Source organism: Pseudocercospora fijiensis (genome assembly GCF_000340215.1).
Source record: "Pseudocercospora fijiensis CIRAD86 unplaced genomic scaffold MYCFIscaffold_8, whole genome shotgun sequence".
Lineage (NCBI taxonomy): Eukaryota > Fungi > Ascomycota > Dothideomycetes > Mycosphaerellales > Mycosphaerellaceae > Pseudocercospora > Pseudocercospora fijiensis.
Window position 1 is genome coordinate 1,504,672 of NW_006921539.1, and position 25,081 is coordinate 1,529,752.

Here is a 25,081-nt window from a genome sequence, read left to right on the forward strand (position 1 = left end):
GCATGCACCGCTGCTCAGTTTTGGCTTCATGTGGCAGCCGACATTGGTATGGGAGCAATACGAGGCGACTCCAGCAACTCAGCACGGGCCACACGCCAAAAAGCAAGTACGATGTCAATGAAAGCATGCGAGGACGGGGCCATTCCATTCAGAGCAAACCATGGCCTTCCGGACCGAGCTGCGAGCTGTGTGGCTTGTGATGATACAGTACAGGCCTGCGTATTTGTGTGACGACCACACCACCCCTACCCGCTCCAGATTTGACTTTGACTTCTCAGCCTTTCTTCAGCCACTGTGGTCCAGATTAGCTAGTGTGTGGGATTGGTGGCCCAGCTTTGGCCGAAAGCCTCCCCAGTATCCCATTTTCCTGCTTCACACGGTACTACTGCTTCAGCACCAGATTTTCTCCCACATTCTTGTTATGGCCACCACTCTGCACCTACCGTCCACTCTTCCCATCCTCACAGCCACGCTGCCTGATACGCCTAAGACAGTGAATGGTACCCTCACCGCTCAAGGCTTTGCAATCTGGATTCCTGTATCGAATACCGAGGATTCCACCCACGATGTGCCATTATCATCTTTCATGACGATTCTGACTTCGGCTTCACCCGCCTCTCCGCCAACACCGACAGAGGCCTGGGCAGGCACATCGCCTATCACCAATCTCGACACCACGTATTCGCTGCCTCCGGGTTCGACTCTGTACATCCCCTACACTGCTACTATTCCAGTCTCACTAAATGTGGCCTCACTTGCCGAACAATTGCAGCGTGCATTGACGAGCCCATCGGCGACGGCAACGGATGCAAGCAACAGTGTCAGCTCGGCGTCTCAGGCTACTACCTCAGTAGGTCCGACATCAATGGGCGTATCCACATCTGCCACGAGCTCCTCTAGTACGCCCACTTCTAACACAGGATCGGGCAAGGACTTCGACGGGTCCCAGCTCGGCGGTGCAATCGCAGGTGCCCTCCTTGGTGGCCTTCTAATTGGTGCTCTCGTGGCCTGGCTCTTGGTGAGACAGCGGAGGTCACGACGTTCCGCAGTTGCAGCTGGTTCCAAGGACTGGAGCTCGAGAGCGCCGACTGGCGAAGACCCCATTGTTGACACACCAGCAATCCCGATGAAAGGGGATAAGGTGACTGGCTGGGAAAAGCATTTGCCGCAAGAGAAAGACGACGGCACAATTGTGCAAAGTGTGAAGTCCATGTTCGAGCACGTTCAGATTCATATCGAAGGGTACTATAATTCAAGCCCTACGAAGCTGGCAATCGATCAGATACAGTCGCTTGAGACATATTCGTCAGTCAAGCTCTCACCGCTTCTATTGAAGGCCAGCAGTCCTTCGCCGCTTCTTGAGGGCATCGTGACTCGATGGATTGTTCACAAAATATCATTACGCTCAGATCCCCAAGAGTCTTTGCTGCCTCTCGAATACACCAAGATTCCAGCAAAGAGTGGATGGCACCTGGAAAGGGAGGGAGATGAAGCCACGAAAAGTAGGTCTTTCCATTCTGTATACCCATACGTGATGCTGATTCGAACAGATCTACCCGAAGCATTCTCGCAGTGGCGCGTGCTCACAGGCCATCTCCTTCCGAGTGCCAGAGACGATCCGGATTTCCGTCGAACTCTCGACGCGAACATCGACTCTGCAGTCCGAACCCTGACCAACGCACTCTCGCCATGGGCCCTTGGTGGCAAAAGCGATGCTGATCGTGTGGAGAGTTTGCATCAAATCCTGCATCAAGCGAGCGAGACTGGAATTTTATTGTTTACGCAACCATCTTTGTTCATTTTCGATTGGAGGAATTTTGATGCCGTCTCGGAAAGAAGTGCAGTCATCACGCCGGCGCTGGTTCGCGACACCGCTAGGAATGAGAGGCATTCGGAGTTGGAGCGTGTTTTGATTAAAGCGAAGCGTGTGCAAGTTTAGTGCGGCTGTCCAAGTTGACACTGCTATTTAGAAGCCATTCAAGCGGATAGAACACCGTCCGTGGTCTTGCCAAAACCAGGCTTGAGCGGAGGCTTTACCCCAAGGTCTTCAAAGCGCCTGTCTTGCATCTTCAATGTTCTTTGCAAGTTGGCAATGAACATCGCTATGAGTATAGCTGCTAGCAAGGCGAATGCGAGGATTGGAGAGATGATGGAAAAGACGGCAAAGCCGTAGCATGCCCTCTGAAAGGCGTGATTTGTGGCCAAGATCTTCGTGCTTTGCACGACTTGCATGGCACTGAGGACAACCACAATGTAGACTGTGCCGGCTGCTATGACGCTCAGATGGTCGATGACGAGATCGATGTAGCGTGTGTGTCCTGTCAAAGGCGAATACCCATGTAACCAGTCTCCGAGTATGAAGCGATATATTTTGTTCAGCCGGCTTAGACGCAGTTCGCCATACACGTATCGAAGGTCAAGATGCGGATATATGTCGTCCCCGGGGTAATCTTCCAGTATCCTTTCGACCAGCTTCTTCCAGTCCATCCACGCGTAGCTCGAAGGCATGAGCTTATTCTCAACCGCAAGGTCGAAGTCCAGCTTCGTTGGCACCAGAGCCGTATACGTGTGAAGGAAGCCGAGAGTCCGGCCGCGGAGGTCCGAAGGCTTCATGTACAGATGTTCGTAGAGCGCAGTCAAGAGCATGCATTCCGGTAGAGGCTTGACGAAGATCTTGCGTGAAGTCCAGACCAGGTGGAGCGAGGCGTCTGTTGTTGGGATTATTCTGCGGTCCAGGACGAGCTGTTTGTTTAACGGTCGTGGAGGCAGGGGCCGTCCGACCATCCAGAGGTAAGGCGAGGCATTGTCCAGACGCTGGCTGGCGAGGTCTTGTTCGAGGAATTCGAGGGCTTGGAGAGGAGGTGTTGGTGCTGTTGGGCGGAAGTTCGGGGGGAAGGTGGCTTCGATGGATGCCTCAGGCTGCCGCGGAGGAGGGGGGAGGTCCATTGAAGGCGGGCGGATTCGTCTGTCGCCAACAACAGTGCCAGATGGCATAGTTCTACCTGGAGCATGAGATCGGGTAGATTCAGGTCCACATTCACGTCCACAAAAGCCACATCACGGCACGATCTGGAGGCTGCCCTGTGCCACCGACCTCGACCATCTTCCATCATGTCTGGGCAATATTCTAGGCACATGAACTCAAATGAGTTTCAGCCTTGGGGACGGGCTGCAATGGTTACGTCCGCCTTGCGCTGGTTGGGATTCGTGGCGCCGTGGCGCTTTCGATCGTCTCGGAAATCGACATGTCGTGATTAAGTCCCCTTATGGGAGGCTGCAGCCTCCTCCCACGCACCCAGCCGTGTCCGCTCGATCGGGCAACGGTCCTATGACCCCATGCAGGAGGGGCCCCCGGCCAGCCTTACGGTACATGGCGACATCTGCAATGTATTACGTCCCAGCAGTGAGCATGAACAGTGAACTGCTTTGCTCTTTGCAAGCGGGCTGCTGTTGCAGAGTACTTACTCCTGAGACGCAATGGCTGCCGATGGGGAGGACCAACGATCGAAGACAACCAAAGTGACTCGAAGGCTCGGTCAAGGCATCACAGTCTTTCACAATCCCCGTCATGCAGAGATTGAGTACGCTTGTCGTGGTGCCCTCGGCATTTCCTTCGTTGACTGCGAGACAGTATCATTGCCATCCCGGGGCTGGGCACAAATCCACAAGAATGTTGGACCTGGGCAGAGAATGCCGGTCGTTCTGAAGCTGCCACACCCGGCACCAAAGCGCGACAATTCAACTGGATCCGCGACGATGATGGCCTCGCTAAGCTCTTCCCGAAGGCCAGAGTCATGCTATACGATTATGCTTCGGCCTGGCAGGGAAAGCATAGGGTGAGGGCCACGATGAAGAGCATCTGCAACTGGCTGCTCGATGATCTCAAGGACCATCGAAAGAGTGGCGGCGAGATCACTCGACCTTTAATCTTCATTGGACATAGCATGGGCGGCATTGTGGTTGCCAAGGTATGCCTGGTCCCAAGCACCCGGACCTTGTGCTGACACTTTCTAGACATTGTGTATGGCCAGAGCTAAGAAAGAATATGAGGCCCTCGTCACTTGTACAATGGGATGCGCCCTGTTTGGAGCACCATTTTACGGCTCTGACATGGCCAAAATTGCCCTGCTCTACAGCTCGGTGTTCGGCCATGAAGCGTATGAATCATTGCTCTCATTCATGAAAACTGAGAAGAACGACGTGCTGGAAGAGACCACGGAAGACTTCATAGAAATCAGCAGCAAGCTGGTCCCGCCCATTGAGCTGTTCTGCGCCTGGGAAATGGAGGAGACTGCCGTATCGTATGCCGGAAAGGTCACCTCCAACCTGCCTGGCCTCTTGCAGCATAAGTTTTTCAAAACAGGCGCTAAAAGAGTTATGGAAGTTGGGCTCTCAGCCTTCGGAACCAGCACCGTCAGTCTTCAACCCCCGTCTCGACGTGACTTGCTGACAGCAAGATAGTTTTTCGTGGATCCGCAGTCCGCCTCACTTCCAGGAGCTCATAGCGTCGGCTTGAATGCCGGTCACGCCAACCTCATTAGATTCGAAAGTGTCGATGGTAAGGAATTCAATGCTGTCAGAATCGCTTTGGACAGAATGATCAAAATGGCCAGGGTGGGCGTCAGAAGGCGTACGATGGCCTTCGGTCAGAAGCTATTGACCCAAAAGTTCATCAATCAAGTTCGACTGTCCCTAGAAGGCGTGGATATGCGACACAAATTCCGCGCGAGAATCAAGCAGCGCAAGATTGCATCCTGGCTACTTTCAGAGCGCATCTACATTGACTGGATGACAATTGGCGATGGAAACAAGAACTCAGCTTCATTTCTGTGGTTGAAAGGTGGGCCTGGCCTCGGAAAAACCAATGCATGTCTTTCCGCGATACAAGAAATCGATCACGTTGTGGCAGATCAGCACGTGGATGTCACAGCAAGCCACAGCGAGACTTTTCTGGTCTACTTCATGTGCGAAGAATCATCGGGATGCTGTACCGCCGAGGACATCCTGAAAAGCATCATCACTCAGCTCATCAACGAGGAAGAGTCGTTGGCGCAGCATGCCAAATGGTTCGTGCCAACTCCTCGCTACCGAGGCGCCTCGACTGAGATCGATTATGATTTGCAAGACTCTGGTGCCAAGGCAACAGCGACTGTGGACAACCTTTGGAAGTGTTTGCAAGATATCATGGAAGATCCGGTGGTCAGCAGCATTCATGTGATCATTAGCAACATCCATTTCTTGGAGGTCAGCGAGTCTACCATTGCACTGTTGTCCAAACTACGGGATTATGCATTCACTCTCCATAACCTGGAGCCAGCCTCTCGTAGGGTAAGGTGGCTGCTGACTAGCCGCGATGACCGGCACATCAGTGAGCATTTCACAGCTCAAGGTGTTGCTATCATCGACATGGAGAGCCAAGATTTTGGTAGCAAAATATAAAGACCGTCTTGTAGCCATCTTTGAGCCTATTACGAAACGCAATGATACGAAGACCTCGTATAGGCCGCCTCTTACGCTACTATCGGACGATTAAGCTAGCCTATTATTCGTCGACTCTACTAATTACTTAAGGAATCGACTTCCTACGTATATAATACCTTCTATATAGCTTCTAGTCTCCTACATTCCTTTAACCGAATCTAAGAAGATTAATCGATAAAAAGTGCTCTATTAGATCGATTATTTACCTGCTTCCTTATAACTAAGAGCAATTAAAGGTAACAACCAAGTTTCAAAGCACGATACCTTAGCCCTAGCTATTACTAGAAAGGTAGTAGCGATTGTTGCCCCTTAATATTAGTATATTCGACTCCCTTTAGAAGCTTAAAACATTTCTTTAGAATCTGCTAGGATAGATTCTATAAAGGTTATTATATTAGCGAAATAGATTAAACGAGAGTACGGAGCTAAGCTCTCGGTTTAATTAATAATAGAACTAGGTATAACCGTAGAATCTTTAGCCCGGATTATCGAGGCCTCTAAAAGCCGCCGACTACCTAAGCTTAAACGGGATTTAGTCTAAAAAGCGAGCTTCCTAAAAGATTTAGAAATACTTTCTAAGAGCGTTTTAGATGCTAAGCCTCTATTAACTAGTAGCCGCTTAGGAACTCGTACGAATATAAAGAGTATGCTACTTACGGGATGTATAGGATTCCTTAGAATTATAATCCTATCCTATCTACTACGCAATATAGATATCGAGACGGTATTTGCTATTATACGATGCAAAAATCTATAAGACGGTCTCGCGCGTGTTTTGTCTACCGCCGAGAAGATAGAACTGCCGTATATAAAGAATAACTACCGTCTAGAGATCTAGCCGGGAGATATTAGTTAAGTTAATCTAGGATTACTATATAGCTCGTATTAGGACAAGCTAGCAAGTTACTAGAGTCCCTATAACGCTATAATCTACTACGGAGCCTTAGTACGTTAGAATAAGGTATACTAAGCACTAAGAGCTGTAAACGTTATATCGACTGCTTAGCTTTTACGCTTAATCGCAGCTCGTACTATACTATATCGCTTTTTATATATGTCTAGAGGCTAAGACCTTACGATAGATACTTCTAATCCCGAGGATACTCTACTCTCTATAGTTAGTTATCGTTCTACGGGATATTTATAAACTAAGCTTATATCTAAGCTTTTAACGAGACGAACTGTATAAGGCTTAGAAGGACAGATATATATAATAAAGGTAGTGAAGCTAAGCTACATTATTAGGGATATAATAAGCAGAGTAACGAGCCCTAACGACTATATCTAGAGACTAACTAGAAGCGTACTCGAGCTTCGTATCTATAACGGTAGCGTATCGAATAGTTAGCTTTATATTACGGATATAACGAGAGTAGCAAAAGTTATTTGCGACCTATACTAGTAGCAATCTAACGATGCCGATATAACTATTAAAGTTCTAGACGGAATTGTTATACGAGACTTCTAGTATATTGTCGGCGAAGAAGTTAGCTACGAGCTTCGTTCGATAAGCTCCGAAGAATAGTAGTCGCTACTTATATCTTATATAGACCGCATCGGGCTAGAACAATGTCTTTAGGCTTTATAAGACATCCTTACTATAGAAGACGGCGAGCTTGTTTCGATAAAAACTACTCTAATAGCGGAGATACTTATAAGGTCGACGTAAGTCGCTAAAGCGATATAGAGCAACCTACGATTTCTTCGAAACAGAGTACGAATCTTTAGCTCGGCTTATTTGCGGACTTCGAGGCTCTAATATTGCTTAACGAAGCCTTTAGGCGACATCTAATTTATAGGATTACAATGAATACTACTAAACTTATATATAACTTTATTAATTAACGATATCTACGGTAGGCCTTTAGACTTGCGAAGTACTTAATATATTACTAGTTAATCTTTAGACACGATCTACGCATTTGATATCTAGATTAAGTAGCTCTATAAATGTGATTTATACCGAGGGTCGTTATATCGCGTTAAAAGCTCTTTTACCGTCGTAAATTTAATATTACTAAAGAATTTCTTCCTCTAACGAAGCGTCTTCTCGTAAGGACAAGCTCCTAACCTAGTAATTATTATCTTATCTATACTTGCAAGAAGAAGCTTCTCCTTATTCTCTAGCGTTAGCGGTAGTAGTTAATCCTAACGAATGTCTTCTATCGATCGATACGACTTAGGTAAAGGTTTGCCTACCTCGGTTTTAGTCGAGCTCGGTTAGAAGGTACTATATTATATACCGTAAAAGTCTTCTATTAGGACGACTATTTCGTTGAAATTGGCCTACTACCTATAGACAAAGGTCGTAGGCTCCTAGAACAAGGATTAATCGGATAGTTACTACGGAAGCGTAGTAAGGATTATACTAACCTATTATAGTATATATAGAATTGCGATAAGAGACTTAGCTATATCTTTAGCGCTTGTAAAAGACTATACCTGTTCTCTACTGCCTCTAATACAGACTTTCTATCTATTTAGGTCGATTAGAAACTCGTCCGGTATTAGAGGTATATAGGTTTTATCCTTAGTTAAGAAGTACTCTATTAACTAGCAGTTATTTAAGATAGTCTATTCTACGACCTTTTCTTAGAAGAATATCGATCGAAACGGCACCCTCGTAGTCTAAAAGATGCTTAGATATAGCGGATAGTCGTCGATGTTTCCTACAAACTTATTATTAATTAAGATAGACGATATATAGGTAGTCTAGTAGACTAGACAAAGCCCTATTAATATAGGATTAGAATATCGTAGGGGCATTAGCTAGCCTAACTTGAAAAGGCATTACTAAGTATTTAAGATAGCTATAGCGGGTATAGAATATAGTCTTCTATTCGCTATCTTTATAGATACGGATAAAATAGTATATATCCTTTAAATCTAACGTAGTATAGAAGTAGGCACCTAATAGGTAGTCTAATATCTTATTAATAAGCGGAAGTAGATAGCGGTCTTTATTAGTAATAGTACTTGGTCTACGGTAATTAATATATAGGCGCAGGCTACTATCCTTCTTTAGAACAAATAGGATTAGTGCACTAGCAGGGCTGTTACTATACTAAATTCGACTATTAGCTAGGTTCTTATCTAGGTATTTACAAAGGATAGCTAGCTCTCTGTTACTAAAGTTACACAGTAGGCTAAAAGGAGTCTCCTTGCCCTCTATTACTTTATTCTTATAATTTGTCTCTTTTAATAGCGGAAGTATAGCGGCTAGATAGTCCTTAAATATATTAATATAGGTTTCTCGGATTAGTAGGGGAATACGCTCGAGTTAGTTAGGCTCTATACTATTAGGTAGTTCTTCCTCTTCCTCGAGAAAGTCGGTAATTAAGTTAGTAGCTTTAATATTGCTAATAAATAGGACCCTAGCATTATTAGGGTACTTAGTAGGGTTGATATAGTTAATATCCTCCTTTCTAGCTATTCTAAAACGCTATTATTAGCTGCCGAGGTCTATTTTTATAGTATAGTGCTTTAGTATAGGATTGGTAAGTATAATAGTAGCTCCGTAGTAGAGGTTGTCTATATCGATAGTATAGGTAGTAAAATCTAGAATCCTCTCGTTATAGATATTATCCTTTAAGACTATATTAATATAATATGCTCTATAGGTCTCGTATCTAGTCTAATTAAACTAAGTAAGGATTAGTATATTAGCTCGGGGTAATTGCTTTAGATCTAGGTACTTAGTAGTACGGTAATCGATAAGGGTACTAACTAAATTTCCCGGATCTAGTATAATCGTAGTCTTATAATTGCTATTATATATATCGCTAATAAGGCAGTCTTATACAATTGCTAGCTATATATTAATAGTTTTATAGCGTACTAGGCTAATAGTTAGTATAGCGCTTATTCTTTTTTCGAGCGATTAGGAAGATTAGTTATTATATAGGTAGTATTCGCTACTATAACTTAAAGCGTCCTTCTATAGTTAGTAGTAGTACGCTCAATTCGAGCCTAATCCTTCGGCTTATTATATACGCTAAGTAAGTAGCTAGTAATATTATAATTAAAGCACTTAAGGCCGGTTAGTAGAGCGCTACTACTAGATATAGACCGCTTAGTTTATTAGTAGAGGAATCCGCCTCTTCGGCGGCCCCTACTACGCTAGATATTGCCCTCTCGATATAACCTAGACCGGTAGTTACTATAGCCTCGCTAGGGGTCGCTATTATTCTTATTATTCTTATTATTCTTATCGGGCTTATTAGCTCGATCCTAGTAGCTACCTCTTCTACGCTTGCTACGGTTGTTATTATTAGGCCGGATCTTTGATTCTAGTCTTTTCTAGGCCTATATAGCCTATTCGGCTAGGTTAACCTCGACTACAAATTCGAGGCGACTATAGTATTATTTAAACATATAGTAGCGGTCTAATTTAAGGGTAGGTTCCTACCTAAATTTAGGTCGTACTTCTATAATCTATATTAAATTGTCCTTAGATAGTAAGTCGTCTTTAATAGCCCTTAGTCGGGTTTAGAAGGCTCGAAAAGTCTTATCGGGTTTCTACTTAGCGTAGAGGAATTAGTCCTAAGTACGCTATTATCCTAAATAGGGGTTGCTAAGCGTATCTAGTATAATGTCCTTATAGGCTTGCTAGTCGATCTTAGATAGGTCTTTAAGGGAATTAAAATAGTTATCCTAGGTTCTCTTAGGGTCGCTATTAATATATTATATTACGTAGACGACTAAGGTATATTTAGTTAATAGCGCTTTTAGTACATTACGCTAGTTAAGCTTATAGTTACGAATATAGTCGTTATACTACTTCCTACTAGAGCTATTAAATATAGTATAGTCCTTAAGTTTAGTATCCTTCCTTAGGACTAGTTCTTCTGCTATATATATACTAAATTTAGCCGTAAGGCGTTAGATAGCCGCGAAGCTTTTATAGACTTCCTTCTCTCCGAATCTCTCGCTAGAGGACCTAGAGTTTACTACGCAAATATGTCCTTAGGGGCCGAGGTTAGGTAGTCTAAACATTAGATAGCTATCCCGTTAGCTTATAATATAGCCCTTAATTATATATTGTTATAGTTATCTATCTTGTCGATACGTATTATTTAGTAGATAATAGGTCTCCTAGTAATATAGATATAGTAGAATTAGTACTTTTGTAATTAGTACAGTTAAATCGGTCGAATAGGCCGTAAAGAAAGCCTAGGTTAGTAATTAGAGCGGTTGAATTAGCGGTTTCTTAGTCCGAGCGAAGCGAAGTAAATAGGCATAAGCCGAAGCATTCGAGGAGCTTGCGACGAGGATGCAGAGGTGTTGTCTGTTTACGAGCTAAGCGGAATAACAGTTAGAAGTAGTTGCGTTACGTGTAAGGTGTTCGCCGGGGGTTTAGTCTAAAGATACGCTTATACAAATCTAGCTCGGCCTCTGATTAGAAGAAATCAAAATGTCCCTCCTACGTAACTTCTACCTTGCTGCCTCGCAACCCGCTAGCCGCTACATCGACGACGATATTGCGACAAACAATACTATAGCGACGACGACGACGACATTGCGACATTCTTATACTATGCGTCTAAAACGATGCAGCGACAACTTCTAACTAATATTCCGCTTAGGTCTCGCTTCGCTCGGCAACCCTTAGGTAGTACCTGCCTATACGGTACTTTATATATAGGTCTTGTCTTAGTAGGAGGCTTATTTTAGTGCGAATTGTAAGCCGTATTACTAAATTAATTAACTATCTAGCTATATCCTATAAAGGGTAGATCGAATACTATATAATATAGGTTAGGTAATTAGGTAGATAGTATAGTTAAAAGCGTATAGTATTTAATAAGATCTATAAAAAAAGAGAAGAAGGTTAGGAAGTTAGGCTAACGCTAAGCGCTAAGCCCTACCTAAGGTAACAAGACCCTAGCTTTACTTAGCCGGTTATATACCTTTTAAATATCCTCTAATAGCGATCTTCCGCTTCTATACCTAGTTATAGTATATCTACTAGTATATCCGCTACGCTAGTACGTTGCTATTACTTAGAACACTCGCTTATATAAACACTATTACTATTTAGAGCGACTCGGTCCTATAAAAATATACGTCTACTACTACTAAAGGTACGCTCGGACTCTACGGATATAGTAAAGGCGGACAATAAGTCGATAGCTAGTTACGAGAGCGTTAGATAGGCTGTCCGTTATATAGGTAGGCACTACTATTTAGGTAGACTTATATAGATTAGTTAGCTTGTCCGCCTATCGGTACTAACTTATAGTAGGTTAATAGGCGTAGCGGTAATAAAGGACTCGAAGCAACTAATACTACTCTGCGTCGACCGTTATACTTCTATTCTATCTTACTACTTTTTCCGAGCATTAGCCGATACTAGCGGCGTAGGTCTAGGCTTTATAGGAACTATAGTTCTAAATAATACCTCTTTTAGTCTAATCTCGAAGGCTACCTTTGTTGTCTTTAACAAGTAGCGCGGTTTAGAGATTCTTAGCTTAAATCCGACGTACGACTTTTTCTTCGAGATTTTAAAAGCTATATATAAAGCACTAGTCTAGGTTCCGGCATTAAATAAGCTATTTTTTAGTTAACTTGCTCCTCTATCTAGGTACTTAGCTTAGCTTATTATAGATCTAAACTAGGATCCCCCGACTCTAAGCGAGTATCTTAGTAATCCTCTAGTCTATAGGCCGAACGGAGAGACGTTCTATAATAGCTTAATTTACTAGGGTAAGTCTAACTCTCTAGAATAAATAGTCGTTAGCCAATTACTATTGCTAGCTGCATCTAGTAGCACTAACTCGATAGGTAGTACTAAGTAGCGTATTAGACTATAGACCCTAGATCCGCTTACTAATAAAACAAAAGTACTACTAAATAACTATATAAGTCTTATAGGCTTATAAGATCTGCCCGACTTTATATTAGCTACTAACTATAAGTAGTACGGCTACTACTTCAATTGTGTTAATAACCTATATAAAGGCCCTATAATTAGGATACCTACTCCTAGACTAGCTATATACTCGCGAGTATATAGTAATCGAAAGTATTACATCTCGTCGAAGTACTCGTAGATCCTCGAAACGCTAAAAGGGCCTCTATACCCGAGCTAGTATATAATATCGAAACCTCGTATACTAATTATATACTAAAAAGTGCGATCTTCGAGTAAAAAAGGGAGGTACGCCTAAGTAACGGATATATCGCCGTCGTTAGTTCCTATAAAATCTATAGTCTAGGCAAGGGCTATAATCTAACGATGCTAATAAACGAGACCGAATAGACAAGTTTGCATATTAATAATATCTCTCTCCTTATAGGGCATATATCGTCGGAGAAATGCCTTTCGTATTGTAACGTCTAAACTTCGAAACTAGTCTGTATCCCGGCATTTGTACTAGGAGCGCTAGTAATTATAAAAAGTGCACTCGCCGGCGCTAATTGTAGTAACCTCTCTTTCTAGCTCTTCTTAGATCCCGCGCCTCCGAAAAGCTCTCTCTATAGCAAGCTATTTAGGAATCTTTCTTGTTCCTATCCTATATATAAAAGCGGTATCGTTAGAGAAATCGAGGTCGTTATCGTATAAGCGCGTTCTCTCTATAGTACATTAGTTAATGTTGGTCTCTGCTAAGGTAGATCGGACCTACTAGTAGAACGCGCTATCTCCTCGTCGAATTTGTAGGAAGGGCGACAACGGTAGCAGTAGTAGATGCTATAATAACACTGTAATTGGGCGTCGTACAGTGAATTAAAGTGTAATAAGGGCGTCGTGTAGTGAATTAAAGTGTGATTAGGCATCACGTATAGAATCAAAGTATAATTAGGCATTACGTATAGAATCAAGGAATGATTATACATTACGTATAGAATCAAAGAATAATCCGGCGTTACGTATAGAATTAAAGAATGATTAGGCGTCACGTATAGAATCAAAGAATGATTAGGCGTTACGTGTAGAATTAGAGAATGATTAGGTATCACGTATAGAATTAAAGTATTATCAGGCGTTACGTATAGAATCAGAGTATTGTTAGGCGTCACGTGTAGAATCAAAGAATAATCAGGCGTTACGTATAGAATCAAGGAATAATTAGGCGTTACGTATAGAATCAAAGAATAATCAGGCGCTATATATAGAATTAGAGAATGATTAGGCGTCACGTATAGAATCAAACTCTAAGAAGAGCGCCGAGTGTAAATCAATATCTAACGCGAGAGTTACGCGTAGAATCAAAGTATAATCAAGTTCTGTTTATTACATCGTATATAGAACTAATGCTCTAGTAGTAGCGTCTCGCGTATATAGAATCAAATTCCAATAAGGGTGCCTCGTCTAATGAAAGCGAATGCGGCGTAGCTAAAGTTCGTAGTACGGTAAGTTTATTAACGAGGTATATGCCGGGAACCGGGGCAGTTCTTTCGGTAAGAGTGATCCTCGTCTTAGTCGATGTCTGCATCCTTATCCTTATCCTTACCCTAGTCGCTAGAATCTCTATCCTAGTCGCTAGAGCACTCCTAGACATAATCCTCTAAGGAACTATTATCTAAAACCTGCTCGATATAATTATCTTAGTCGACTTGTGAATTATTATCTTAGTCGACGTATGAATTATTATCTTCTTCCTAAACAGTCTCGTCCGACTAGAAGAGTTTTTAGTATCGTTCGGGCAGTTGTGCTTCCGCCTATGCGTAGACTAGTATAACTAGGCTATATGTCAACTCTAAGCCTGTACTCTATGTATCTATTAATACGGCTATGTCGAATTCCCTCGACTCGAATCCGGCGACATTGACATGCATTTTGCGATCTTCTAGGCCCGCAATCGTATTCTAGATGTTTTTGAGAAGCACTCCCTGCTAAGCTGGCCCTATACGAGACTTGATTAAATCACTATATGTTGCATTCGCCTTATTACTCTTAGAAGCCTACAATAGTGACGACGCCTGTTTTTTTTTTGTTAGTAATTATCCGATAACTAGTAGTATTAAGTTCTTACCTTTCCCGTAATCTTAGTCGATGTAGTCTTCCGCTTACTGCTACCGATATTGCCTCTACGATTATTATCGTCGTCCTTAGAAACCTTTAGGAGCGACGACGCCTATTCTTTGTAAGTATTATCCTACGAGTGATAGTATTAAGTTCTTACCTTTCTCGTAATCCTCGCCGATATAGTCTTCTCCTTACTACCGCCGATATTACCTCCGCTACTATCTACCTTTCGCTTTAGTAGCGGAGCGCTATACTCGGATGATTCTCTCTTCCGCTTACCGCCGACATTGCCTCCGCGGTTATATAGCTTTCGGTTTAATAGCGGAGCGCGGTGTTTAGGTAATTCTCCCTTACGCTTGCTTACATCGCGATATAAATTATCTTCCGATATGTATCTATAGTCGTCCGGGATATGTGCATGCTTAAGGTCTTCTTTTTGGCCGGTAATCTGCTAGCGTCGCTTAGTCGTAGACTTATAAAGGCTTAGTATAGGCGGACGTCGAGTGTTTAGAGGGTTTAGGCGATTCTCTATAGTAGATCGAGTGCCTCGCGTGCCTTAAGTACCCGACGGATGCTTCAACTAATTTACGCGGCGGTAAGCGTCTATAGTACGTCTAGGATAACGTTCTTCGCGGGCGTATATATCGTTGTTAATGTCGTTATCGTCGTCGGTAGTAGGAATGTTATCTTTACTACCTTCGCCTTCGGACTATACCGATTCTTCTATAATATCGTTAGGCGCTCTGTTCTTATTTAGAACTCGCTAATACTCCTATACCTACCGCTTAATATAAGTAGGTTTCGGTGCGATGTACCTAGGAGTTATTATAATTCTAAGGTCTTTAGTTAATTCGCAGGTTTCTACCCCCCTCCTACTAGAGTTCTTTACTCTAGTCGCCTTCTATGTCGGCAAAACAATACTCTAATACTTCCTACTACCGCGAAACTACAAGGACTCCGGATAGCGTAGGACGTCTATATACTCCTATCTTCTTAGTAACGCCTCCGATAAACTAAGGAGCTCATCTTCTAGTCCTAGATTCTATGTAACTATACTAGTACGATATAGGCTAGGGGAGCCCCTAAACTGTAGGGCCTTCTACGACATCTTGTATAGTGCGTCGGCGGATATAGGGCGATAGATAGAATCAAAGTCTAATTAAAGTTGAGGCCCGCGTCGGTCGTCTCGGCGAGGAGTAAGGTTTAGTAGATGTAGTACAAGATGTTCAATTAAGGTCTAATTAAAGTTAAGGCCCGCGTCGGTCGTTTCGGCGAGGAGTAAGGCTTAGTAGACGTAGTGCTAGATGTTCAATTAAGGTCTAATTAAAGTTGAGGCCCGCGTCGGTCGTCTCGGCGAGGAGTAAGGTTTAGTAGATGCAGTGCTAGATGTTTAATTAAGGTCTAATCGAAGTTAAGGCCCGCGTCGGTCGTCTCGGCGAGGGGTAAGGCTTAGCCGATATAGAGCTAGATATTTAATCAAGGTCTAATCAAAGTTGAGGCGCGCGTCTATTATACCGGCGAGTAGTAAGGCTTAGTAGATACAGTGCTAGATGTTCAATTAAGCTATAACTAACGTTAACTAGATATTCAATTAGGTAGGTTATTACTTCCTTCGAACCTCGTAGACCGTCTCTATACGCTTAATACAGCTTGTTACGGTGTTCTTTTACGTTCTGTTTCTTCCTCTTATTGCCTTAACTCTATGTCTCTTAGTAGATAGGCGCTAGTAGTGTCGGTGTTTTAGTAAAAGTAAGGAGGGCAGCTATACGAGTGAGTCTAGCCGCGAGCAGGTGTTTAATTAAGGTATAATCAAGATTGATACCTACGTCGCTTGCTCGGTGCGTTCGTAATTCAACATTAGTAGTCGCGTCCGGATGTTAGTAATGCTACTTTTCGAGGGGCAGGATAGTTTATAAATATGTGTAGGCTAAAAGCCCCGCACGATTTAGATATACTTTTCGGAGATGCTCGGCGCTTCTCCGCCCCCTCGCTCTTACAGGTTGAAAGAGACATTACTCTAGGCCGTAATATACTAAACTACCTTCAACACCTTCCTCTTAGACAACAAATGCCTACGGTAAGAGATATAGAGAGCCTACGCCGAGGAAAGCCGAGCAAGATAGGTCTACAGTATAGACAAGGCTCCTATAATAAAGGAGCTATAGAATGGAATCCGAAAGGACTACTCCACTCTACGCTCGAGCAGCTTATACGGCGCTATAGCAAACTCGAAGAGACAGACTACGTTAAGATAACTTATAGTTCTATCCCGTAGTTACATTCATAAAGCAAAAACTTCTAGAACTAAACTGCTCTCCGCAGAACTTAGAAGGCGTCGTAGACTCCCTAAATCCCTATTATATTTAAGTTTAACCGTCACTTTAGACGCTTTACTCCCTGCTATCTAGATATTATAACAATCCCTCCGTAATCGGGGATCCTGCGATGCCTATTCGCGTCTACGCCTTTTCTTTTGTCGCGAGGTAGACACTAATAATAGGAATCCTGCTCTCTTTATAGATAGCAAAGACCGGCAGCCTCCCGCTTCGGAAATATTATTACTTCGTACGGAAACCGAAACTAGGGCGATGTTACCCCTCCGCGCCCGTAGTATAGCTAAGATCCCTATACAGTTTACGACTTTACTAGAACGGGGTACGCTCGATAACGATAGATAGGAGCCTCGTATATTCAACTACGGTAGAGATAGGTATAGTATAATATCGCGCTAATTGCCCGACCGTCTAGAGATTCCTATTAATCCTCGATCGCGTAAGCGGTATACCTTTCCGCTAGCATTATCTAGTATAGATAACGACGGGGATAAAGAGGATAGCGACGAGTAAGAATTAATATTCCCTAATCGCCGCCCTTTTAACGAATATACGTCTATTAAAGTGTTCGCTATTTGTTAGCTTACGGAGCGTATAAAAGAGCAGATAGGACCTAATGTTTCCCGTAATGCTCTGAATCCCGATTCCTTTACAATAAGCCTCGCAATACTATTGCCTTAAGGAGGTGGTTTCAAAGGCGCTATAGCCTTAGATCTTACTAAACTTAAGACTAAGGCTTTAAGGAGGATTGCGTTTAATGCCTAGACTAATATACTAATCTAGTACGACCCTCGCGATAGCAGGTTATCTACAATCTTAGATAACGAAGACCCTTTGCGACTATAATGTTTAGCTCTATAACAAAGGCCTAGCTAAGAGAACTACTCTTGTTACAAGCGTTATTAAAGAATGAAAGAGATGCCGCTATATAACAAGGATAAGAGTATACGCCGGCCTTTGTTCCGTAACACCTTATCCGAGTATATAGCTCGGCGGCCGTATATTAGAAGAGAAGAATGTCTAGCTTTCGAATAGTATGCGACGCGCAAGGAGTTTGATTAGGCTTTGATTAGCGAAGCGGGCAATGTAGGACAAGAGCCCGGAGCTTTAAAAGAGCATGTATCGTATATAGAGCTTAATTAGGCTTTAATTAGCGAAGCGGGCAATGTAGGACAAGAGCCCGGAGTTTCAAAAGAGCATATATCGAATATAGAGCTTAATTAGGCTTAGATTAGCGAAGCGGGTAATGTAGGATAAGAGCCCGGAGTTTCAAAAGAGCATGTATCGAACATAGAGCTTAATTAGGCTTTAATTAGCGAAGCGGGTAATGTAGGATAACAGCCCGGAGTTTTAGAAGAGCATGCATCGAACATAGAGCTTAATTAGACTTTAATTAGCGAAGCGGGCAATGCAGCACAAGAGCCCGGAGTTTCTAAAGAGCATACATCGAACATGGAGCTTAATTAGGCTTTAATTAGCGAGAACGATGCCCGATATGTCTCGCCGTACGCTCTAAAGAAGGTCAAACGGAGGACGTAATTATAGAAGAACCGTCGACGTAGGAACCTAGGCCGCTCGATAGTAACAACTCTAAGCTAGATAAGAGCGAATACGGTCGCCTAGCGGAGGACGACCTAGCCCTCTACTCGGATCTAGCAACGACCTTAATTAAAGTTCAAACAAGGCTACTAGCGTATAGCACGTCGGCTCCCCCTCTACCTACGCCTAGTCGCAATTCTTATTCTACTACGATTGTAGGAGATGCTAGCGGCTAGAATAACTCTGCTCTAACGTTCTTACTATTGCGTAGGCGTAGGCACTTACGTCTATCTTCTCGATTAATAACAGCTACTACCGGGACGGCAAACAAGAAGGGATAAATAGAAGCATAGCCTAGTTAGGAGCGAGATATCGACTTGCTACATTTGGTTTATAGCCGCGCCTAGGATATAGAGGACGATGGTTTTTACGCGAGTTTCGCTAATCGATCGAAGAAAACTCACTTACGCGGATAATAAGTACCTCTAGCTAATAGCCGACCTTTTTAGGCTATAGGATAAACGACCTCAAACATCCGCGATTTAAGGTTCCATTCTAGGCATTCAATTCTGCGTACTAGCCTAGAATCTCGTAGCTCTGGACAATTTGAACCTAGGCTAATATAATAAGTATAAGGCTATCTAGAGATAGAGGAACAATATCGATACGCGCGAAGATCTCGATAGTAAGGAGCCCGAGGAGATTATCGAGGCCCTTATAGCATTATCGGAACTTACGCATTAGCTAGCCGGTCTTCCAAATTACCCGAAGTATAAGTTATATCCCGGAGGTCGACTAGAGGACGGCCTAGGTTGCCCGTACTGCCTAGGAAGTATAGCGGAGCGCTAGACTGTTTTAGAAGGCATTCAAGAAGTAGTACGTCTATATAATAGTCTCTCTAGCACGAACTTTATAAATAGATTCCCGATAGCTGTCGGTCTAGAAAAGGCCGATATAGAGATAATTCTCTACAACGAGCGCTACCTCTAAGAGCATAAGAGGTAGGCGGAGAAGTACGGTCTTACGCATAATTAGTACAAGAAGTAGACCTTTACTAAAGCTCGCGACAGGTTTAGAATATGTTTAATAGACGGCTAGAAGACTTAGCATTGCATATATCGTTACGGATTTCTAGAATATAGAGCTGCCGCTAGGTCTTTGTAAATGCATCCTCTCCGCTAATAGCTACGGTAAGACGCTCGGTACCGCACTCGATAGTTTGAGTAGCTAAGGATGCATCACTCGTATTAGAGAGCGTTAACTAGACAGGGCTAGTACTAACAAGTTTCTTAGCCGAGGGAGGAGGTTATACAACGGCATGCGAGAACAGATCTGCGTCGAATTCTTCCCTTAGCAGATCTCGTCGCTACTAGCAGGATCTGCTAAAACGACGGTATCCTAGGTACCCTTTCGGATTACTAGCTACGGCTCGCCGAGAATGTGCCCTCTAGTATAGAAATCCTACCGTTCTTAGGCGCATTTTGCGATGCTCGCGTACTAGGATTAGTATATATGCCTAAGCTTCTATTGCAGTTCTATATATGTAATCGGAACGGTAGCTAGGACAATACTAGAAGCTAGGCGTCTTGCCTTATTCTAAAGAAGCTCGGACGTAAGAGCCTTCGGTAGGCGCGTAAAGAGCCTAATAGCGCTAAGGAAGGGTAGCAGAGGTTAGGAACTATACAATAGGGCAGATTAGCCTTTAGGGGACCTTAGACAACTTGGAACTGGTTTTGTAGTAGGGGATAGGGGATAAAGCTGTTAGATAATTGCAAACTAGGAGAAGGCCGGCTATCCCCTTAGTAGCAGACTACCGTAAGAGGATCAACCCGCGCGAGGCGGATACGATCTCATTGTTACTGTCCTCGATAGCGGGGGATAGCCGGCGCTAGTACTTTCGGGAGCCAACTACCCTACGCATCCCTGCCTAGCTCCCTTCTCTTCTATATAATAAATCCTATAGACAGACCCGACTCGCTATGCAAAATCGCGTGTCTATAACAAAGAATAGTAGGGCTTGTACTATATAGCACTACAAATAAAAAGCAGCTACGGTAGGGGAGACATCTCTTAGCTACAAAAAGAAAACTTTCGATTTCGCCTTACCGCAGACTAAGCGGAGATGCTAGGCTTGTTTGATAATAGGAAAGACAACCCGATTATTAGGTATCTCGATAAATTGGTCGCCGGCAGCGAGAGATGTAAGGCTTTAAAGGCATTGGTTTTAGATAAGTAAAAAGCCGACCCCGAAACTGTCGGTAGAAAGGGTATAGCCTTCGGTTCCTCTCTACTAATTATGAAAATCTTTACCCTTAAAGCTTAGAAAGATAGATTGCTAGTTGTCTTCCTTAGAGCTAGCGATAATTCCCTCCTAGCTGTCGGGCAGGGAAATCTTTTCTACTATACCTGTCTATAGTGCCGAAATTGATCTATACAGGGGAGTATAGTCGTATTCGTCGACTCTGTATAGATAATCAACGAGGTAATATAAGCCGTTTCTCGCTTCTTCCGCGAAGCACGTGCTAGAAACGATAAGAAATAGAGGTCCAACTAGTAGAGATGCACGACCTAAGACTAACGCACGGGTACAGTATCCGCTACAAGGTCGAATTTATCGGCAAGTTCACTTAAAGGCTTAGTACGTCTACAGATGCTAAGTAGGCTAAGAAATTACCGAAGAAGAAGGCTATTGTACGTAAGCCTAGTCTATTTTATAGTAATAACGATAATTGCGATCTACTAAGGCGAAGGAGGGAGCTTGATACGTGTATACCTTAATTATAGCTTGATTCGAACTACTGTAAGCAAGAGGAACTAGTAAAGTAGGCGATAGGAGCTTAATGCGTATGTACCTTAATCACAGCTTGATTCGAATTACTATAAGTAGTAGGAGCTAGCGAAGTAGGCGATAGGAGCTTGATACGTATATACCTTAATTATAGCTTGATTCGAATTACTGTAAGCAGCAGGAGCTAGCGAAGCAGGCGATGGGAGCTTAATACGTATAGATCTTAATTATAGCTTAATTCGAATTACTATAAGCAGCAGGAGCTAGCGAAGCAGACGATAGGAGCTTAATACGCATATAACTTAATTACAGCTTAATTCGAGATATACTAACGACAGCTCCTTTCATATACAATGCACAAGCTTTTCTTATAGGGGCAAAAAATAGATATATATAGAAAAAAAGAGGCAGTAAGAACAACGACAAACGGACTTGTAATACAACCGAACAATGCTCCTATAAGCCTAGCTCGGATTCTATCTGTAGATTGTATCGGTTTGGCCTTTACTTTCGCTTTCTTACTATTCTACTACATCCGACGTAGCTATGTTACGCTTCCGCTTAGGCTTGATCCTAAAAAAGCCTAAACTATTAAGATTGCGGTCTCTTTGATTTATCGTAAAGTAGTCCGTAACTAAGCCAATCGAAAAACTTGTCGCAGTATAGACGGCATTAGTGTTAGGCGGTTAGTCGTATCCTAGAGTACTGTCCGCACATGTGCCGAAGAAGTAATAGTAGAGGATATAGAGATTGAAACGCGTTTAGCGAAGCGAGTTAGGCTCTCTTATTATAGCGTGTGTATAAAACCGATCAACGAAGTGTATATAGAACTCGCAGCCGGGGCATTTCGAAGCTAGAGGATCGAAGACTACTATTAAGGGTAGCGGTAGAAAGTAGCATCGCATATAGTAATAGAGCATGTCTAGCTAGAAGAGGAGGTAAGTACAGCCTTGCTCGGGACAAGTGCTCGGGTTCGTAAGGACGCTTTCTAGCCTAGCACGCTTGAGTGCTATTATCTTAGCTTCTTCGGCTACACTATTATAGAAGCCCGGAGCATTTTCGGCCTAAATAGTAGAGAGACATAGAGGATCGAAATGTACCTTACGACTAGAGCAAACACTAGCAGCTACACATACCGACGTCCGACCGTGATTTTGTATAAGAAGCTCGTATATAGCATGCGAAGGATTTCTATAGCTAGAGTTCTCGTCGAGATAAGAGTAGCTAATTAGAGACCTTTAGAGCGAGGAGTTGTATAGGAGCGAGCGAGCTTTAGGACTATCGAGTCGGCTAAGGAAGATCTGCATTACTATTCGAATCTATAGATAGCAGTGTCGGACCGTACAGTTAGGGCGTAGGCACCTATATAAAGGCCCTATAATTAGGATGCTTATTCTCGGCTCGGCTACGCGATAGCGAATAAACGGTAATCGAAAGCATTGCATCTCGTCGAAGTACTCGTGGATCCTCGAAACGCTAAAAGGGCCCCTATACCCGAGCTAGTATGCAATATCGAAACCTCGTACACTAATTATATACTAAAAAGTGCGATCTTCGAGTAAAAAAGGGAGGCACGCCTAAGGAACGGATATGTCGCCGTCGTTAGTTCCTATAAAATCTATAGTCTAGGCAAGGGCTATAATCTAACGATACTAATAAACGAGACCGAATAGACAAGTTTGCATATTAATAATGTCTCTCTCGTTATAGGGTAAATGTCGTCGGAGAAATGCCTTTCGTATTGTAACGTCTAAACTTCGAAACTAGTCTACATCCCGGCACTTGTACTAGGAGCGCTAGTAATTACAAAAAGTGCACTCGCCGGCGCTAATTATAGTGACCTCTCTTTCTAGCTCTTCTTAGATCCCGCGCCTCCGAAAAGCTCTCTCTATAGTAAGCCATTTAGGAATCTTTCTTCTTCCTATCCTTAGTATAAAAGCGGTATCGTTAGAGAAATCGAGGTCGTTATCGTATAAGCGCGTTCTCTCTATAGTACATTAGTTAATGTTAGTCTCTACTAAGGTAGATCGGACCTACTAGTAGAACGCGCTATTTCCTCGTCGAATTTGTAGGAAGGGCGATAACGGTAGCAGTAGTAGATACTGCAATAACACTATAATTAGGCGTCGTATAGTGAATCAAAGTGTGATAAGGGCGTCGTATAGTGAATTAAAGTGTAATAAGGGCGTCGTATAGTAAATCGAAGTGTAATAAGGGCGTCGCGTATAGAATTAGAGTATAATTAGACATTACGTATAGAATTAAAGTATAATTAGGCATTACGTATAGAATCAAGGAATGATTATGCATTACGTATAGAATCAAAGAATGATTAGGCATTACGTATAGAATTAAGGAATAATTAGGCATTACGTGTAGAATCAAGGAATAGTTATATATTACGTATAGAATTAAGGAATGATTAGGCGTCACGTGTAGAATTAGAGAATGATTAGGCGTTACGTATAGAATTAATGTATTATTAGGCGTTACGTATAGAATCAAAATATTATTAGGCGTTACGTATAGAATCAAAGTATTATTAGGCGTCACGTGTAGAATCAGAGTATTGTTAGGCGTCACGTGTAGGATTAAAGAATGATTAGTCGTTACGTGTAGAATTAAGTTCTAGTGGTTGTAGAACTTTAATAAGAGCTACAAGTATGAATCAATGTCGGACGAGAGAGTTAGGCGTAGAATCAAAGTATAATTAAGTTCCGTTTATTACATCGTATATAGAACCAATGCTCTAGTAGTAGCGTCTCGCTTATATAGAATCAAATTCCAATGAGGGTGCCTCGTCTAATGAAAGGGACTACGGTATAGCTAGACTTTCGTAGCAAGGTAAGATAATTAACTGGGTGTATACCGGGCATAGGGCATTACTATCGGTAAGAGTAATCCTCGTCTAAGTTGATATCTAAATCCTCATCTTAGACGATATAGGAATCCTCGTATTAGTGGATACGCGAATCCTCGTCCAAGTTCTGCTAGATATCTTCGTCTTAGTCGACGTGTAAGTTATTATCGTCGTCTTAGATAGTCTTAACCGACTAGGAGAGTTTGTAGTAACGTTCGGGCATATATGCTTCTAATGGTATACCGCTGTATACAATGGGAAACCGAGCCTCTATAGCCTAGATTGTGCCTGAGACAAGATAGCCTAGTCTTGCATTCGCGCTTCGCCCTACCTTATACAGAAGACGACGTCAAATTCCATTACCGCTCGACTTTGAGCTTCGAAGCCTTTAGAGGCAACATAGTCGATAGAGCAGGAGCAGGCGTTAACGTAGTTAAGTAGGCAAGCCTCGATAAGAAGAGATAAGGTCTAAGAGTACGTAAAGTTTCTTTTTACTGCTTTGAGCCGTCGACTCATCTGAATGCGTATGCTTAGCTAAAAGAGCTTCGTTATTCCGAAATCTCGGTTAGGACCGCTATAGAGCAAAGAAAACATACCTATACCTCGAAAGATCTTGCCGTTAAGGAACTCATTCGATGAAACTAAAGCGTATATATATACATCGTGCTCGAGCTAGTTTAAGCCTTTGACTTCGATAGACGCGTATACTCTATTAGCAAGAGCTTTACATTCTGGAATGCTAATAGCATCGAAATATAGCAGCGAAGGACGATTTTCTGCTTTACGCGGCTAGTATAGCAAATAGTATAAATGCGTGTGCTCGACTAAGACGAGCTTCGATATTCCGAAATGTCGGTTAGGACCGCTATAGAGCAAAGAAAACACACCTATACCTCGAAAGATCTTCCCGTTAAGGAACTTATTCGATGAAACTATAGCGTATATATATATATCGTGCTCGAGCTAGTTTGAGCCTTTAACTTCGATAGACGCGTATACTCTATTAAGAAGAGCTTTACATTCTAGAATACTAATAGCATCGAAATATAGCAGCGAAGGACGATTTTCTGCTTTACGCGGCTGGTATAGCAAATATTAGAGTTTATCGAGGA

The 25,081-nt window shown here is 42.8% G+C and overlaps 3 protein-coding genes across 3 annotated transcripts; 1 reads left to right on the top strand and 2 right to left on the bottom strand.

Moving 5' to 3' along the window:
• Positions 1–1,252: 1,252 nt before the first annotated feature.
• MYCFIDRAFT_190287 (uncharacterized protein) lies at positions 1,253–3,113 on the bottom strand (the record flags this gene model as incomplete). The annotated part of the gene is made up of 3 exons (XM_007931893.1): positions 1,253–1,267; positions 2,038–2,870; positions 3,095–3,113. The coding sequence occupies 3 exons, from the start codon at positions 3,111–3,113 to the stop codon at positions 1,253–1,255; spliced, it is 867 nt and encodes a 288-aa protein (XP_007930084.1).
• A 519-nt stretch (positions 3,114–3,632) lies between these two features.
• MYCFIDRAFT_142548 (uncharacterized protein) lies at positions 3,633–4,461 on the top strand (the record flags this gene model as incomplete). Its single annotated transcript, XM_007931894.1, has 2 exons — positions 3,633–3,968; positions 4,015–4,461. Coding segments are annotated over 2 exons (783 nt in total), but the record flags the coding sequence as incomplete, so codon positions are not given.
• Positions 4,462–13,086: 8,625 nt separating this feature from the next.
• MYCFIDRAFT_34542 (uncharacterized protein) lies at positions 13,087–23,725 on the bottom strand (the record flags this gene model as incomplete). Its single annotated transcript, XM_007931445.1, has 2 exons — positions 13,087–13,635; positions 23,513–23,725. Coding segments are annotated over 2 exons (762 nt in total), but the record flags the coding sequence as incomplete, so codon positions are not given.
• Between the last annotated feature and the right edge of the window lie 1,356 nt (positions 23,726–25,081).